Raw genomic sequence first — 18,821 nt, forward strand, 5'->3', positions numbered from 1 at the left:
GCTGCATTTGTTCACAGACTTTGTAGTCCAGAAAGCCTCTAAATCTCTTGATAGCTTTCACCTTTCAATCAAGAAAGTCCTTGAGGGGAAAAAAATTCCCTTTGGATGACACACTCACTCTTGTTATTGATGCTGTTTTTGACTCTTTCATTTTATAGTACCTACCTGCATGTTCACTTGCATGCTTTGCCTTGTCAGAGGTTTCCATAAGGTTGTCATAGCATATGCTAAGGCTGTTTTCTAAGGCTTCTACATATGCTTATACTTTAACTCTTTCAACCCAATATAGCCGAGCTGAACGACTACCCAACCAGTGTACGAGTTCTCAAAACTTAGATGAGAAAAACCTTTATTTACTACAATGTCTGCTCACACTCAGTGTGAGGACTCTCCTTCATTAGAGAAGCATTTAAGTCAGAAATACATACCTTTTACATTTTTCTTTGTCCTTTTAAAGGTCTCTTAGTTCTCACCCCTTACACAGCAGCATTTGTACCCTGGCTGCATTTCTTGTCACTCTTTATTTACTGCTTTGGCCTCTAAGATGTCTCTGAATCTTTCTTATGTCCAACCATCCCTAATGTAGTCTAACAAACTCATGTTCAGAGAGCCATGTAGGACCCTTACTTCTTCATTCAGGTAACTAAGATGCACTACCATATCTGGGAAAGGGTGGAATAACAGTGTGTTTTAAGGCATTTTTTCTTCTTCTTGATAATCTAAAGAGGACTGGTTTTCCTTTATACAATCTACATACAACCTTTGTTTTTTCTCCATGTTAGCAGCATAGCTCCTTGAGTGAGACAATGGTTAGCTACTGACACGGTGTTCTGACTCCTGTTTATAAAATAGATTTTTGGAAAAAAAGATCTACCTGAACAAGCTTAAGATTCCATGGTGGATGATTAATCAATCCTGCCTCTTCAACCTGATTAGCTACTGCAGCCTGAAGCTCTGCATATGTATTACTATCCAACTGTAACCCCGGAAAGAGGTCATTGATAAGACTCAGAAACAAAGGCTCATCTTCATCTACCTGAAACAAAAAAGTTATGAAGTGTTTAAAGCATGGCTATCCAAAGAAAGTTCTCAAACCAAAATGAATCTCTATGCTAAAATAATACATAGTAAGGAAAAAGATGCTTATGCTTATAAACGCAGCTAGCCAACTGGACGTTTCACTAAGGAAACAGCATTTTGAAAGTATCACCCATATGCCATGTGAGAAACAAATTCAATACTGAAAGAAAACTCCCACTGACCATACACTGAAATCCATTTGTAAAATCCCTCAACACTTGCAGCATACACTGGAAAAAACAACCTATCTTGAAAGAAATCTTCCCGTAACTTCTCCTTCCAGTCCTTAAATAGCTTTTTCTCCAGCCTTGCCAAACTTCACCAGGAGCAAACTGCCTACAGTCCCAAAAGCATCAAATCGATCTAGACCATACCTGAGCAAAAGATGCAAAATTTGTCAAGGCATCTCTATTACTACTACAATCAATAACCCTGTAACAGAACCATCAGAATTCTGTTCTACACTTTCACTTCCTGGAAGGCACCACATTTCATCCAATGCAAATGCCCTTATGGCAACTACATAGCTTGGACTAAACAAGCCACTGTGAAACCAATAAACTCACACAAACAGTAAAAAAGAAAAAAAACCAAAAATATTCTTAAAACAATTGCCACATTTCTGATCTTTCAATCCTAATACTTACAGGACACCTACAAAAAACTTAAAAAAAAATTGTGAAAGGTAGAGTTTATATTCTTGCTGGATATCAAAAAACATGGATTCAATACATACATTGATTTTATGGCACATGATAATCTCTCCTCCCCAGACTAGTCTCTTCCATCTTCACAGGCACTCTTCATCCTGCCAGCTAACATTGCTTTTATTTCACAGGCAGCAACCATTTTTTTTTTGGAGAGGATCTAGCTGACACGTATCTACCTAATCTATGACCAACAGTTCCCAATTTTTATTAAGCTTTGATGTCTGCTGCTTCTATGCTAAATTTGAAAAATAGCTGGTGTATATAAAGACTTCTTTATGTTAGAATGTTATGGCTACAGCACTTCCACAAAAGCAAAGTTCATAATTTTAGACACGATAACATTTATGGACACGTACCCATTGTATTCCCAAGGTGTCCTCACTGAGCTATATGCATATATACTAGTTCTTTTTGTCTGTACAGTGAAACTGCTCTTACATTCTACTGCTTTTATAGTAACTGATGAAGCAAAACCTTATTGGAACAGATGGATGAACATCTAGAAATCTTTGACAAATGGCTGTTATGCATGTGCAAACTAGATTCAACATTACAAACTCACTTCATCAATTGAGGAACTGCGTTGTTGGCAGGTGTATAAATATGCATTGTTGAGCAGACTGACTTTAAAAAATCTGATTTAGTGGATATGTCAATTATTCAGGTTATGGTATGGTAATCAGTGTGTACACAGGTACTTCAGGAAAATGTAATATCTACTGATAAGTCACTATTAACCTGTTCAGAACCTCTGCACCCTAAGCACTGTTTTCAAGTTTAATAAACTCACACTGCTGTTAATGATCACATGATGATTATCATGTTCCAAGTTTTAAAGAAAAGTTAGGTTTGAGACTTTTTCCTCATCTTCTACAAAAACCCATGAAGTATCTAGAAGACTTGCTTATACATGGTGCTAAAATCTTTAATTAGTTTTTTTGTTTGTTTGTTTGTTTTTTACCAGCTTAGAAAGATTCATGTCTCTTAGCCCTCTCATAACAATACTTAATTCGCTTTCATTTGGTCTGGCCCTCTTTTGAGATCCAAGAGTTCTCAGAACGGAAAGGATATTCCTCAGACCAAAGTCATAATGAACCTAAAACAGGCAGGGGAGGAAAAAAAGGTTTATGCATCAATAACAAGTTTCCCAGACTTATTTCATCAGTATATCAAACCTTACTTGTGTACTGTATAGTTCAGTTACCCTGCCTGGAAAAGGTAGTTAAAATAGGAATTGCTGTTGTTGTTTAGGAATTATTCTATCAAAAAAAAAAAAAAAGAAGAAGGATAATAAGGTTTATTGGGGGGTGGGGGAAGAGTGGTATTTTTTTCTTTTCTACTTTTATTTTTCTTTTCTGCTTAAAATTCCATTGACTTCACCATTATTCATGCCACATAGAGATTATTTTGTAGCCCTCCATAGCAGGGTTCTCAGGTGTTTTCAACAGAGGCAGCTTAAAGCCTCAGATGAAAGCAGTGCTGTGGAGAGAAGCCAAATTTAAATCAAGTTTGAGATGTTCTTTCTGGAGTTTCCAAATTCCAACAGCTTTTTCCTGCCTTAGCTAATTCTTACAGAAAACTGTCATTACCAAACTAATTTTTCCTGGCTGCAGCCTTCAGGCAGAGAATCTCAGACATGTGCAACTACAAAATATCATTGTTTAACACTTTAGACAAATGCATGTATATCACTATACAAACATGAATTAACATAGCTATTTGTTCAAAAATTTTATATAGATATTTGTTTGAATTATATTTCAACTACTTCAGTATTTTGCAGAAAGCAACCAAACCAAAACCTAAAGGGTTGTATTGTGTAAATACTAAGACAAAGGGGAAGGGAATACATAACATTACCTGCTTAGTGAGCTGCTCCTCGCAAAGTTTATAAAGAACAAAGAATTTCTGAGCCAAGATCACATTATCAATAAACCCACAGCTTGCAAGCTTAACTCTCATAATTATCTGAAATACAGTATATAGATATACATTTTTTTTTTTTTTTTTTTTAGGAATCCCATTAGTTTTTCTGAAGCTAGGTAAGCAAATTAAAATACGTGAATAATTTAAAATACATTTTTTCTTTCAGTTCAGTCATTAATTGTACCTGTCTATCTGGAACCATCATTGAAACAGTTCTAAATTGAATTTTGAGATTTTCTGGTAGTTCTTGACGTCCAACATATCCAGGATTCTATAAAAGAAAACACACTGTATTCTTATTTACATTAGTCAAAATAATTTCCCTTTTATTGTTCGCAAAATGTAGATTTATGCATAACCTAGATTAGTTCAGAATTAGATTCTTTGTCCACTAATGATTAATATGAAAAAGAAATTTCAACCATAACTATGAATGCAATAATTTCTGTATAACTTTATCATAGCAAGCTAGCTATTGTAAATTTATAATTTTATGGAATAAAACATCTCTTTGGTCAAATTTCTTCTAGCGTTTTCCTATTGAAAAAAAAGCTTTTATAAAGGTTAATCTAACATTTGATTCCTGCAATCATGTAAAACTGCTCTTTTTTTTCTGACTGCAAAAGAAAAACACTTACTTTCTCTGCTGGGACAATTCTAGGAAACTGAAGTTGGCAAATATATGAGGACCTTCATCTTTTTTGAGAAACATCATTTTCAAAAAAGAAGGTGAAAACTAAAGAAATCTGGGAATACTATTAACCTTTTAACCTCATTTAAATATGGCAAGGAGATAGAATTCCTTATTCAATAATGAAAGCTCATTTGCTTTCTCAGGGCCTAAAAATAATGTGAAGGAACACAGATACTTGATTCAAAAGCTTTCATTGCCAAATTTCTTCATTGACCAAATACCATAAAAAGATATGCTCTCATAGAACTTCTTTCAAGACTTAAAGAAAAAAATAAAATAATAATAATAATAAAAAAAAAAAAGTAATAGATTTGTTCTAGGATCTGGCCAAAATTCCACAACCTAGTTCACACAGGAATAATGAACTTTACGCTTATTTGTTTCTTAAAGAGAAGTCCTCTCTTCTTTGTTTTCGATACATCAGGGGATTGAGATTGGGAAAACACACTCATGCACGCACACACGCACACAAATCATTCATATATTGGTAGACTGCCAGTCTCCTGAACTTACTTCTCAGAACACTGACAATGAGACTGTTATAGTCAGCCTTTCTGGCATTTGAAACATGCAGAATATATGTAACAGTTAACATTTTCCACTTTTTCTTTAACCACTACTTCAAATGACACACCATAGTCAAGAGAGGTTCTGAAGAGCCATCACCTTCAACAGAGTTCTACACTGAGATCTTAGTAGCTTGAGATAATTATAATAAAATGACTGAAGATCATCAGGAAACTGATAGTTATTCTAATAAGAAATTTCTGATAACTGGAGAACAGAGTATTCAATGCTGACATAACTGACACTGGTCAAACCTTAGGCACTCACTGCTGGCACAAACTGTACAGAAGAGGTAGGCTTCCTGGTATATAAAAAATGCAATGGATAGTAAAAGACAAAAAAAGGATAACAAGCAGCCTGTAGTAAGGAAATACCAGGATGTTCCTTCTTGTATCTCTTGTGCCTAAAAGGTTAGCCTTGAAGTATTGAATCTCACTGAATGTTTTATAGTTTGTGAATGAATCCTATCTGCTGAAGTAAGAATCAGATGAGAAGTTGTAATTCTCTTTTACTAAACACCTGACTTTAATAATGGTTCAACAGCATGCACAGAGATTTTAATGATACAGTAAAGCTGACACACTGACAACAAAATTACCACATGAAAACATTGGAACAAAATCACTGAAAGAAAATTTTAATGACCAAGAAAGTTTGACTTGTAGATTTCCTAAAACATGCTGCAAATGTGAGAAATAACTCTGAAGTCAAGCTTGAGCTGCAGGCATAGAATGTACTGATTTGGTACCAGTAAAATCAATACTGACAAAGTGTCAGAGCTTCATAAGCAGTATGCCTTGGAGATGGCACTGGCAACAGTAGGAGGTTATTTCATAATTAGTATTAATGCACTATGTCTAGAATACCTATGAATACAAAGAATGCAGTGTGAGGAAGAAATCTTCCCCAGAGCAAGGAGGAAATAAAGCCCAAATTGGTGATGTTTAAGAAATAAGAAGTAGCTAAAAGAAATTTTTGACCACCTCAGTTATTATCCTGCACTTGAACATGCAGATGAAGACTTTAATTTTCCAAAAAGCTATCTTGCATTGCCATCCACTTTGGCATTAGGAAACATCCACTATAAAATTCCCTGCTCATGAGAAAACAGGAACTGTTGCTATGAAGCCTCAGGAATCCCGTGTTTTATTCCTGGAATAATCATACTTAGCCTCTGTAAATCAGCTTGAAAAACTCTTCTATCCATATAAAGACTTATCTCCTTGAAAAATGTCCTTCCTACATCTCCAGACTTCAGTGAAGGTTCTCTTTGTTCCTACCAGTAGCTTTCTCACTAATGCTGTTAAAGTATTTCATGCTAAGTAGTAAAGTCTATTAGTGTTTCAGTCCTCTAATAGCACAGAGAATTCTGGAAATTTGGACAAACTCTTGGCCTACATAATGAGCTGCAATACAGTAATGAGGGGACATAATTCACTGAACCTTATGAATAATCTTAATGCAAAAACTGAGGCATGCAATTCATGAACAAACAGATTATTTGTAATTTGTTATGGTACTTTAATTCTATAGTGACAGCACCACCATCTAATTAATAAAACAGGTTCTTTTCACCTTACCATGTAATTAACTTTCAGATAGCATAATTTGTCACTTCTCTGGGATTATTACTATATTTACCATTGTAAGGAAAATTCCAAACTCTGGATTTAAATCTACAGTGTCTCCATCAGAAAAAATGAACTGTTTTTTTCTTTCTTTTCTTGCTGTTAAAATAATATAAATTTGTTGTGCTGCTACTGACAAGACAGGCAACTCAATTCGGTTGAATTCATCAAAACATCCCCAAGATCCAGACTGCGCAAGACCTAAAACAGAGACAAAAAATTGTTATCTATTGTTCTTCGTGCATATTTGAGACTATGAATTACCTGTCTTTTCCTGCAAGTAATGAAGTAAGATTAGATTTATTTCTAGCCCTATGGTCAAGCTGTATTTCCCTTTAATCCATCTAAGTATTTTGATACCTATATTCAAATTGAGTTGATATTAGTTGATTTATACAAAATGTTTAAGAGCGAACAATAACCAGAAAAAAGACTTGATCTCTTGGAGTATTTGGCAGAACTCTGACACACATCTTTCTGTGAATGGAGTTTTTTAATTGTAAAGCAATAATTAGATTCTGTTGCAAAAAGCAGTACTGTTAATCTAAATAATAATAATAATAATAATAATAGAATTGGAACTACAAGAGAGGGTCCTAAAACATTACAACAAAAAAGTCCTATGGTTTTTTATTTGCATTTGGGTGTTCCATCCTTGATAATGCTCTTACGTTACTTTTTATTTGTCTCTCAGATCATAAAGGTTAGAATTAAAAACTGAAATTATTTTTGCACTAACTGGAGTTTTAAATAAAACACTGATCATCACAAGCCAGAAAATATTAAACTTAGCACTTATATCCCTATTCACAAGCATCAGCCTCTTAAATCCACACTAAACTAAAAGTTTTTAATGTAATGCTACGGAATATTAACAATGAAGTGCAAACAATGCTCTGTGTGAATTCGTGTATGAAAGAAAGAGAGGAAGACAGAGAAAGGAAATGGAAAGAAATATAGAAACACTACATTAGTATTAATAACATTTTCATAGAGGATTAATTTCACAGTTGCTTGATTTCAGTTTGTGAAAGTAACTAATGTATTTAGTAGCAACTAAGAGAATTACTGTTCCTTCAGCAACATTTTCATGAGAAAACTTGTAGCAGCATTTTTTTTTCAGATGACATTGAAGTACTAGTATGTGGTAGTTTACTTTCACATATATTGAAAGACAGCTATTCAGAAGTGAAAGATTTAATTAAGTCATTCAGGGTGTATTATTGTTACTTATTTAAGGCTAAATCACTTCAAAGTGATTCTGTCATCACTTCAAAGATTTTTAAACTTAGAATGCCTTGACTTGCAAAGAGGCAATGTATTTACATATCCATGGCTTTGGGCACTTTTCTGCCAGAATTACTTGCTTAGAAAAAACAGAAATCTGAATAGTTTCACTCCTTATTTTTCAATACATGCAATAGTATACATTTGAAAAATGAGCAGACAGAAACCTCATGAAGCTCAACAAGTCCTGTAGCAGGGACAGAATAACTCCATGCAGCAGTATAGGCTGGGTGCTGACTGGCTAGAAAGCAGCTTTGCAGAAAAGAACCTGGGGTCTTTGTTGACCACTAACCAAACACAAACCAGCAGTGTGCCCTTGTAGCCCGAGAGGCTAACTGCATATTGGGCTGTATTAGCAAGACTGTAGCCAACAGGTTGAGGGAAATCATTTTCCTCCTCTACTGAGCACTTGTGAGATCACAGCTGGAGTGTTGTGTTAGTCTGGGGCTCCCCAGTACAAGAAAGATATTAACATACTGCAGTGAGTCCAGCAGACAGCTGCCATGATGTTTGGGGCCTGGAGAACATGACCTAGCGGGAGAGGCTGAGAGAACAGGGTTTGTCCAGCCTGAAGAGAAAGCTAAGTTCAGCCTTTTGCTGTTGATGACTACCTGTAGGGAGGGTGTTGAGAAGATGGAGTGAAACTCTTCTCAGAGATGCACGGTGGACGGACAAGAGACAATGGACACAAGTGGCAGTGTGGGAAATTCCAACTCAATATAAATAAAAGAATTTTTACCACTGAAACAGGGGTCTAGAGGTGGTGCGAAATTTCCATCCCTGGAGATACTCAAAACTTGACAGGTCCTGAGCAACCTGCTCTAATGATCTGCTCTGAGCAGGAGGTGGGACTAGATGACCTGTGGAGGCCCCTTCTATCCTACGTGAATTCTGATTCTATGAAATCTTACCTTTGAAAACTCTGCCCAAACCTCTGAAGTCCATTTGATCAGAGCAGTTAAAGACTACTACATATTTTCCCAGAGCCTTTCCCATGTCTTTCGTCGTTTCTGTTTTACCAGTTCCGGCTGGTCCTGCTGGGGCGCCTCCCATGTTCATTCCCAAAGCCTGAGCTAAAGTTATATAGCACCTATAAATGTTAATTCATATTATTAAATAATATGAAATATATATTTATATATATAAATATAACAATAAGCTGCTACATTGAACCATTACTTCCTCAGAAATCAGTTCCATTGATATCATTGAGACTTAAGGAAGTTCAGGGTGGTAAAAGCCACAGAATACACCATTTAATTACAAATGCAAGATAGATATTTTTTATTTTATCTAGCCAGGTACAAACTGTGACTATTAGACAAACTAACATATTAGCGCACACCATAAGGGAATTTAATTAGAACTAACTTTTTTTATCTGCCTTTTTCAGGTAAAAAGAGCAGATCCTGCTGCTGAATTGTGCCACCTGATCGTATTCTTTAGGAACTGATTCTGTACACATTTCATTAGGTTAGGTTACCTTTGTTTAAATCCTCCAGCATGGAAGAATGAGGCTATATGGCATCCTCCACAACATATGGGTAAAAAATGAAAAACTTTTTGGCATACTAGTGTGTGAATCTAGCAAGACCTGGTCAAGATCAGAAGGTATGTGTTTTACATCAGTTTAGACATACTGGATCTGGCATATCCATCTAGATCAGGCCCAGTATACTATCTCCAATAGTGTCTGATAGTCGATGCTTTGGGGAAGAACCTAAAAATAAGATGTGAGTAGAGAGACCCTTTTCCTGGTATATATTTCCAGCTTCCAGTAGTGAGTTGCTTGAGGATGCTGTGGGCCAGGTGTTAATTTTTAGCAGTCACTAATAGACCTGTTCTCCATGAATATAATACCTTTCTCCATGCACTTAAACCTTTCAACCTCCACAACATATGAGGGCACACAGTTTCACAATTTAATTATGAATTGTGAGGAAAACTCTATTTCCTTTTGACTTAATCCTTGTAATTTTATTTGGTGACCCCTAATTCTTTTTTTTTGGGGGGGGGAGGGGAGGAAAGAAGGGGATTAAAAAAAAAAAATTTTTTTTCCCCAATTCACCTTTTCCACACCATTCATGATTTTGTCAACTTCTGCTACTTCTAAGAGACCTAGTCTTCATAGACCTTCTTCTTGTATAGAAGCTGTTCCATACTTCTGAACAATCTTGATGCTTTCCTCTATGCCTTTTCTAATTTTGTTACATTATTTTTGAAATGAGATCACTAGGGTGCAGGCAGACTGTTTTAATGTAGTCAGATATACATTGTTCTGTTTTCTATTCCTGTCTAACATTGTATTTGACTTACGGGTCACCATTTAGCTTTGAGCTAATGTTTTCAGAGAACATTTCATACCTACTGAGTGACAATTTCTAACGTAGAGCTGACACTGTGAATGTACTTGACATCGTCAACATTTAAGTTCACTTCATTTGATATGTTATGCCCCATTACTCTAAGCACAGTTCTCTTCTTACTAGTGTAAGAAAATTACTGCAGAAAATTACTATTGTTTGGCTAGGCAGTAGAATAGAAAGTTTTATGCCAGTGTTGCCATTTCATGTTCTTTGAATTTAATAATAGATGGCCTCAATATTTTGTAAATACTGAATTCAAATTAAAAAATTCCAAGAAAAAATGCTAAACTTTTTGACTTTTTAAGAATTAAAAAAACCCCTACCATTTTAGTTGTAAGTGATTCTTAGTTATGATTTTCAGCCATAGCAAGTTATTACAAAGTAATGTTCAAGGAATTAAATGACAAAGTTTCCACACAAATGATTGGGTGTCTTCACTGGCAAATCAACTGAACATATCCAACTTTGAATGTATCCCTAATAAAGGTATTTCTGTTTTTAATCAATAATTAAAATACACTTTAATAACTAGTCTCTACAGTCTGGCTCTACTAGTCCCTACAGTCACTGAAATATTTCATGCCAAACTTGGACTGGAGGGAGCTTGATGTTTTCTGCCCAATTCAGTTAACCAGTAAGAAACTTTAAAGTGACATGAAGCTTTTACTTCTACAGGTCTACTGGGATCAAGATAAATTTTTGAGTAGAATTTAACATTTTTGCGTCAAAAATACCTGACTGTTAAGGACAGTACAGTCTGCTGCAGAAATGGACTGAACAATCCATGTATATTGTCACAATAGAAGTCCTATCTCTTCTGGAGAAAAAAAGGTGCTCCAAAAATTGTACAGACCCAAACTTCATATGGTTAACAAACTAAGTGATTGAAGGTTGGAAGTTATTTTTTGTTAAGGGCCTCTTTTTGCAAGTGAAGTATCTTTTGGCCTTCTATTTTCTCATTTGGCCAAAAGTGACATCTCAAAAAAGGAATACATGGAAGAAGATATTTGACAAAAAGTAAGCCATGAAACTCCCAAAAGAAAAGTAGTTCTTATTGCCTGGCTTCAGAGAAAGAATGGCAGAAGACTGCACGCAGAAGAGACTTTATCAAAATCTAGATTCTTACAGGCAAATCTAAACCGTTTCCCAGTACTGATAAGAAAAGAGATACTGCCTGGTTGTCTTAGGCTTTTGGAGACATTGGTAGCAATAAAATCCTCATAGACTATTTTATTACAGAATTTTAAACATTTGACCTAATCTCTTCTTCAAAATAGAAAGACCATATTAATATACAGTAGAGTATACAATGATCAAGTTCTGTTACTAATGATTTAGTTCTGTTACTAAATCATATTTTAAGAGTGGGAACTGATAATATTTTTCTAGGAATTACCAAGCAAACAAATTAGTGACATTCTATTTTACATTTTTTAAAAGAGCATGATTAAGCAAATGTATGAGATGATTTTCATTAATTACCTGGCTCACACAGTACTTAAAACTGAATGTACCTCTCTGAAGATACGATGTTAAATAAATAAGATACATGTAAAAATTATTTATTATGTGTAATTTTTGTTTCTAACCTGTCTGTAAGAGGCGTTATAACCAGACGATCAGTGCAGCCCAAAAATTCATTCTGGTAAACAAAATCAACATCTGTAATGGATACCAAGACTTGATCGAAATCCTCCTTAAAATAGAATCTAGACTGCTTTAACCATTCAAAATCAGTTGGTGATTTGATGTGCATTTTTACCTTAAAGAAAGTAAACGAATGTACATGTTATATCTGAGCACATTTTTATTGTCCTTGATAGTTACTGTTTATTCTCTTAATACAGATTATATCATAGCTACTGAAGTTAAAGTTTTGGTGTAACTAAACTGAAACACATTTAAGCATTGTATAATAAGTATAGATGTATGTTAAATGAATAATTAACAAATATCCTGATCATTTAAATGAATATAATCTGTCTGTTAATCAAATAAATCTCAAATTGCTTTGATAGTGCGTCTAACCCTCCAAGTGAAATTAGCAAAAAACACTCCATTAATCCACCTAACATTGGAACAAAGGGCTTGATAAATGAAATAAAGAATCTGAGGAGGGAGGCATGAAAGTCAAATTACGCAGAATTTGTTCTAGTAAGCTTGTGCTGTCAACAGCAAAAAAAAAGTCAAGAATGTAGTATTAAGGGCTGGCATTCCTCAAAGAATAAAAGAATGCAAGGTATTTAGCACAGTCTAAAAAGTTCAAGCTTGGGACAGGCATCATTTGATGATTTTAGCAGCTGCTTCTGTTTGTCTGCTGTGTATTCTCCTATGGAGCCAATAAGAAAATCCTAGTAAGTTGCTGTCTAAAGTAGGACAGACATGAAGAAGAAACTAGGAGAGATGGAGGATGTTGCTATCATTGCTGTCACCCTAGAACGGGTGGACCTAAAGCGCAACCTCGTGGATACCCAGCCCTATTATAGCCAACTACTGAGGTTCTCCAACAAGCCACAAGGAAATCATCTGTGATGATAAAGCCACAAGACTCACTCAGGCTCAGCTTTTTTAGCTATACAATTAAGATTAATACAACAGCTTTTTAAGGAGGGGACATATTGAAAGGTTTGGACTGTCAAAACACGTAATTCTTTAAGAAACGGAGAATTGAAATATTCTAGGAAAAGTGTAAAAATTTGGATACAAAATGTAGATAACAAATAACAGATTTCATTCTAGTTTAAGCAAAAATGTACTATTCTTACTACAGTGAGACTATGCACATCTTTGTCTTATAAAGAGATATATACACACATGTAATTGTAGCTACCACATATATGAAAGATTATTGTTATGACAGAAGATACATTTAATTTGCAGAAATCAAAATCTGTACTTTACCAAATCATCAAAAATATCACGCTGATGTACATGAATGGTGACCAGGGTTTCAAATTTCACTCTGTCAAACTTGGAAAGATCATGTGTGGTCTGGCTAATCAACGTATTCAAAATATCCAGAAATCTTGCATTTGTTACTTGCATGATTTTTCTGTCATCTTTAGCATTGTGTAGAGCTTCTTCTGCATCATGTGTCCACAACATTTGAATTCCCAATAATCCAACCTACAAATTTAATATGTGAGCAAATAAAAAAGAATCATTTGTTGAACACCAGACTACTATTAATGCCTTGGATATAATAGGAACAGGTGCAGAGAGTCCCAAATTATCATTGGATCCAGAAACAGCTGTCTCAGTACAATATTGTGCCTGAGTTAATTGGTTCTGCAGTGGGACTGGAAACTCATAAGAAAACATTTAAAATCTTTTATGAAAATTTATGTCACACAGGCAAGTTAAGTACAATTCTCAGTTTCATTTACAAGCCGTTAGAGTACTCCAGTGATACAAACGGTCTTAAATTGTGTGAAAAAGTCCCTCTGAAAACTTCCCATTGCCAGTTCATAGCTAATATAAGAACTTCAAAAAATTCTATACGTATTCTGCTGAACATGGGATGGGTTGCTATCATGCTAACATGCTGTCGTGTTGGGAGAACAGCCCACTGAACTACTTTGCTTCTGAATAAACCTAGAGAGTAATAGGAAGCTGAGTGTAAACGGCAGTCTCAGATTGATTTTGATTTGCAGCATCAGGCATGTGCATGCTAAAACTTGGGATAGACAAGAGGTATGCCAGTACCTTTTTCCCCACATTTTTCATCCATTTACAAAGCACCAAGACCTAAGAATTTGACTCATCCAGTCTTTCTATTTTTCTATCTCCTTATACCTGCAATGAGTTCATGGTTACACAGAGACTGTCTAGCAGCAAATACTTTACCATTAGAGAGCAATTAGGCTATCACTAGTAGAGTTTAAGGCAAATTTGTGATAGAATAACAGATAAATTAATGAGAAAAAAACCCAAAAAACCTCTTTGTAGTATTTGTAGTATTCTGACCAGTTTCTTCTGTGTTCTAACACAGCTTTTCATTCTCTATACTTGAAATTTCTTGGCCCAAGCTCATTTTCTTCTTCTTCTTTTTCTGTCCCATATCTGTTCACTACTTTTAACACAGATAATTCTTTGAACATGTTTTTTTATACAATCATAATCTGAAAATATTTGCATTGGCGAGACATGGGGAAGAAGATCTCTATAGATGGTAATTAAGCCCCTTTTAAATGTCTGAAATTCAAATGAGATAGTCCTTATCTGTTTAAGGAAAAGTAACAGACTTTTAAAATAAATACCTTAAGGTAATACACAATTATGTTATAAATACATATTTTATACATATAAATATTAAATATTTTATATATAACAATATTTTCTATATAGGTTTTTATATACATGTAAAATATTATTTAATACATATATATTAAAGAGGTTCAATACCCATCACAGAAAATATATGATAGACTTTATATTCTCCAAGAGAAGACAAAATCATTTTAAAGTTTAATTATAAGAAAATATAAGAAATAAATATTATAAATATTATAAGAAAAATATTATACTTTATATAGATTACCAAAATTGAAGTCATTAAGGGTTGCTTGCTAAGAAGCAAATCCGTATCCTTGTTTCCTTTATGGTAGCTTCCTCATACAAACCTCAGTTTACATGCTCTTTACATCCCACCTCCCCCATCCCAGACTACACACACAAATCCACATCCCATATTCTCACCTGGGCTGGGAAGTGATTAAGAAAATTCAGCAACTGATATCCAGGGTCACTAACTTGATAATACGCTGCCCTAATTATACCATGCAATGAATTCTGTTGCACACGCAATAAATCTAGCAACCAAAGCTCTACTGGTCCTTTTGCATTCACTGGAGTGTCCAACTGAAAAATTAATACAAGTAAAAGGTACAAAATAGAACATAGTTACCAAATTTTTCTTCAAGAGCATTAGTTACCAAAGAGTTACTAAATTTCTTTTCAAGAGAATTACAGATTTAATTTCAATAAACATGGAAATTTATTTATTGAAGATAATCATTTTATTACATCGATCAATTAACAATAATTCAGTTTAATATATACTTATTTAATAATAGCACGATTTATCTATTAACAAAATTTCTGAAAAAAATACAAGAAATTCAGAGAATTACCAGAATTTTTTCTCCTTCTCTTGATACGACTGCCATTATGCGATCGTAATCCTTTGGGTGAAACTGTACTTCATTTATATTGTCAGATATGGAAGGCAGATGTGGCTGTAAGGATGATTAAGGATAATTAAGAAGTCATTCAATGTAAATATGCAATATTAACAAAAATAGAAAAAAAATCTGAAGTAAGGTTATCCTGCAAAGGTAATTGAGCTTCAGGTTATCTGTAGGTAATAACTGCAGAAATGTTTGTATAGCATTGTATCTCCATCAGCTGTTTGCTACAGTTTTCAGAGCTGAGCTAGCAGAACAGATTGTATGAGATCAACTATTATATCTCAGTCAACTCTCAGCAACAATCCAAACTAGCCAGACTAAATTTGCAGTATGCAAAGCAGGAAAGCCTGAAAGGGTACACTCTCTTAGTTTGACTGTGGAAGCACTAAGCTCCAGCAAATCATGTGACAGGACAATACTCTAGAGTCTTGAATTCTAAAGATTTTTTTAGACTACAGATATCCACTTCATATTTTATTAAATATCAAAAAGAGACAAATGAAAATCTCTTCCAAGCAAAAGTTACAAGAAGAAAATGGCTACATTTTAATTCATTAAGTGCTTTTCCATATTTAAAATTCTGTTAGTTATAAGTAGAAAAAAAAAAATCACTAAAGATATACCTGAATTGTATGAGAATCACTTGCTTGTCCAAGAATTTCAAGGAGGGCAGGATCAGAAACAAAAAAGAATCTAGGAAACAGTAGCCTTTTCTTCTCTAAGTATCTTTAAAATTGAACAAGATTTTTATTAGAATATTTCATCTCTTTATTGGTTCTACTTAAGATGGAAAATAAGACTGAAATATTAAGAATATTTTATTTTCTACAGGTATAGTTTTAAGTTAAAAAAGAATTGGGCACATGCTAAAGTCAATTTCTAAGGACAGCATTTTAAGAACACACAAGTGAAGTTTTGAATAATGAATACTTTTTTAAAAGAGTAAAAAATTTTAAACATGCTTTGCACTGTCACAAAATTATTGTCTCATACATACACAAAGCAAGTTAGTGTTTGCTCACTAACTGTACTGTACTTCCTTGATAGGACCCTACAGATCATCACCCCTGGGTACAGATGCACTCTCACAGTTGAGGAAAGAAATATGCTGAATGTTGGAATGACCTTTCCAACCACAAATAATTCTCAGAACAGAGTTACATAAAAATCTATGTTTTTATGTGCAATTTTAAATACATGCTTAATTTTTTTTAATGAACATGGACAGTAAACAGTTATTGCCTGCTTTGCCCTCAGTTCTTTCAAGTTTGGTTACTATCTAATTTTTCCTGAAAAAAATTACACCATCTGTAATAAAATCTTCCCTTTCAAGCATTATAAACACAAATTCCCATTCTTGGGAGATTATCTTTAGTAGTTATCTAAGGAGTTTTGAAGAAAACTAATTACAGGAAGTTTAGACAACTGTTCTCCTATTGCTAGACACTGAAGTATGTTATTCTGAAGTAAGTGGAAACTATAGGTATAATCCAGAAAAAGCAGATTCCCTCTCCAGATCTGCACTTAGAAACATTTTAAATGTTTAGCCTGTAACAAAAGTGAGACTAGTTTTATACAAACTATTCATGAAATCACAAGACATTAAAAGACAAACAATTCATACCCTGAAAGTGATTTCTGACATACTTCCAGCTGTTCATGTAAATGAGGGAGAAGTTGCCCCATAGTCTCATCTCCAACACAGCAGTTGATTACATTCGGGTTTTCATGTGCTCGTTGCATTATTTTTATCCACGATTTGTCAATATTCTGAAAACGTTTTGCTTCCTATATATGATTAAAATATTAGTACTTTCCCAGAACAGCCTGTTGGAAATAATTACAGTTTTTAACCCATAATAATAAACAAGTTTTGTAAGTTTACCTGGGGTAACTGCTTCGCAATATCTCCCCCTACAAAAACTGCTTCAAGATAAACCCAGAGGTTCTGCACAACCAGCCATTCTTCAATTATGTCAGTAGAGCTGCTTAACTTATAAATCCAACTCTGAATTTCCTTTTTAAATGGTGTATTGTATCTAAAATCAAAGACAAGAAATAAAAATTATTTAATTCTAAAGGAAGCTATTATAAAGTAACAAACTAAAATGTTTACAATGGCAAAAACACTTGCTTCACTTAAGAGAGAAAGAAGAATCTCCTAAAAACTTTGTATCAACTTGCTTATATTCAAATATATTGAGAGAATAGATTGTTGTTACTGCATGAAAGTTTGCCACTTGAGGGAAGTTTTTTTATCACCCGTTGTAACTTCTGGCCTTTTTTAACTGGAAGGATAACATTCCATCCACATTTACTGCTGATTAAGTCTAATAATACAATTGCTATCTCATTGTGTTTATGATCAACATTCAAAAATTCTGAAAATACCATAAAAAAGCATTTTAAAATTACCTATTGCTGAGTAAAGAGCCAAGAATCATTAAACTGTCCTCCATCAAGGTTATAATTTCTGCTGATTCAGTTCCCTTCAACAGTAGCTCTCCTCTCCCTTTGAATGCTGAAAAGCTCAGAATTTGGCCTCCCCAACTATCAACTATTTGAGAAAGTTTGGCTTCAATATCCTTTTCCTTTGTAGCAGATATACATATATCCTGCAAAGAAAGAACTACTTTTTAGAATCTACATTTTTCAGAAATAAAACCTTTCCTAATATTACATGTCTAATAATAGAATAATTAAAAACAATATACAAAATTTTATTAATCAGTACAGATATGTATCACACAAATGCAGAGACGACTCTACTATTTTTAATTGAAATATCACTGAAATTAAATATATGAATAACTGAAAAATACACACTTCAAAATAAATGCATGCAGATTCCATTTCTGTAGCTTCACATTTTGCTGTTCATGTATCAGCAGATTTCTGAATCATCATTTCTACATCTTTTTTGGATAGTGATATGGACTCACTTTCACATGAACACTCTATCTCATTACATCTGAATTTACAGAATCACAGAGCAATTTAGTTTGGAAAGACCTCTAGAGGTCATCTAGTCCTACATTCTATTCAAAGCAGAGCTAAATTCAAAATTAGATCACCTTGCTCAAGGTCTTATGCTTGTAGTTTAGGCAGATGCATTTGGAATGCTTCCATAAAAATCAAATAAAGTATGAATATAATGTCATTAACATGTATATTTACCCTACAGAACTTCCCAAACTCTATTCAGAATTTTGTTCAGGTTATGTGGGAGATGTTTTGAAGATGTATGGTTTAGAAGATGATGTAAACATCTAGGAAAGCATGCACATTACATACTAAGAAGCATGGAGTTTTCTGTGTAAAATTTGTAATTTGTTTACAAACCTTTAAAACAATCACTGAGTGAAAAGTTAAGT

General features: G+C 34.1%; 1 protein-coding gene across 1 annotated transcript in view; it reads right to left on the reverse strand.

Moving 5' to 3' along the window:
• The window catches only part of DNAH8 (dynein axonemal heavy chain 8), a 163,613-nt gene that overhangs the window by 82,839 nt on the left and 61,953 nt on the right, over positions 1-18,821 (reverse strand). Inside the window, exons 35-48 of the mRNA XM_067294711.1 lie at positions 17,863-18,062; positions 17,333-17,486; positions 17,072-17,235; positions 16,071-16,173; positions 15,391-15,495; positions 14,957-15,118; positions 13,160-13,384; positions 11,848-12,020; positions 8,804-8,982; positions 6,619-6,806; positions 3,901-3,987; positions 3,651-3,758; positions 2,752-2,886; positions 875-1,036 (exon numbers count right to left, since the gene is read on the reverse strand). Coding sequence (XP_067150812.1) covers positions 875-1,036; positions 2,752-2,886; positions 3,651-3,758; positions 3,901-3,987; positions 6,619-6,806; positions 8,804-8,982; positions 11,848-12,020; positions 13,160-13,384; positions 14,957-15,118; positions 15,391-15,495; positions 16,071-16,173; positions 17,072-17,235; positions 17,333-17,486; positions 17,863-18,062 — 2,145 coding nt within the window. The remainder of the gene's footprint in view (positions 1-874; positions 1,037-2,751; positions 2,887-3,650; positions 3,759-3,900; positions 3,988-6,618; positions 6,807-8,803; positions 8,983-11,847; positions 12,021-13,159; positions 13,385-14,956; positions 15,119-15,390; positions 15,496-16,070; positions 16,174-17,071; positions 17,236-17,332; positions 17,487-17,862; positions 18,063-18,821) is intronic.

Source organism: Apteryx mantelli, chromosome 3 (genome assembly GCF_036417845.1).
Source record: "Apteryx mantelli isolate bAptMan1 chromosome 3, bAptMan1.hap1, whole genome shotgun sequence".
NCBI classification, from domain to species: Eukaryota; Metazoa; Chordata; class Aves; order Apterygiformes; family Apterygidae; genus Apteryx; species Apteryx mantelli.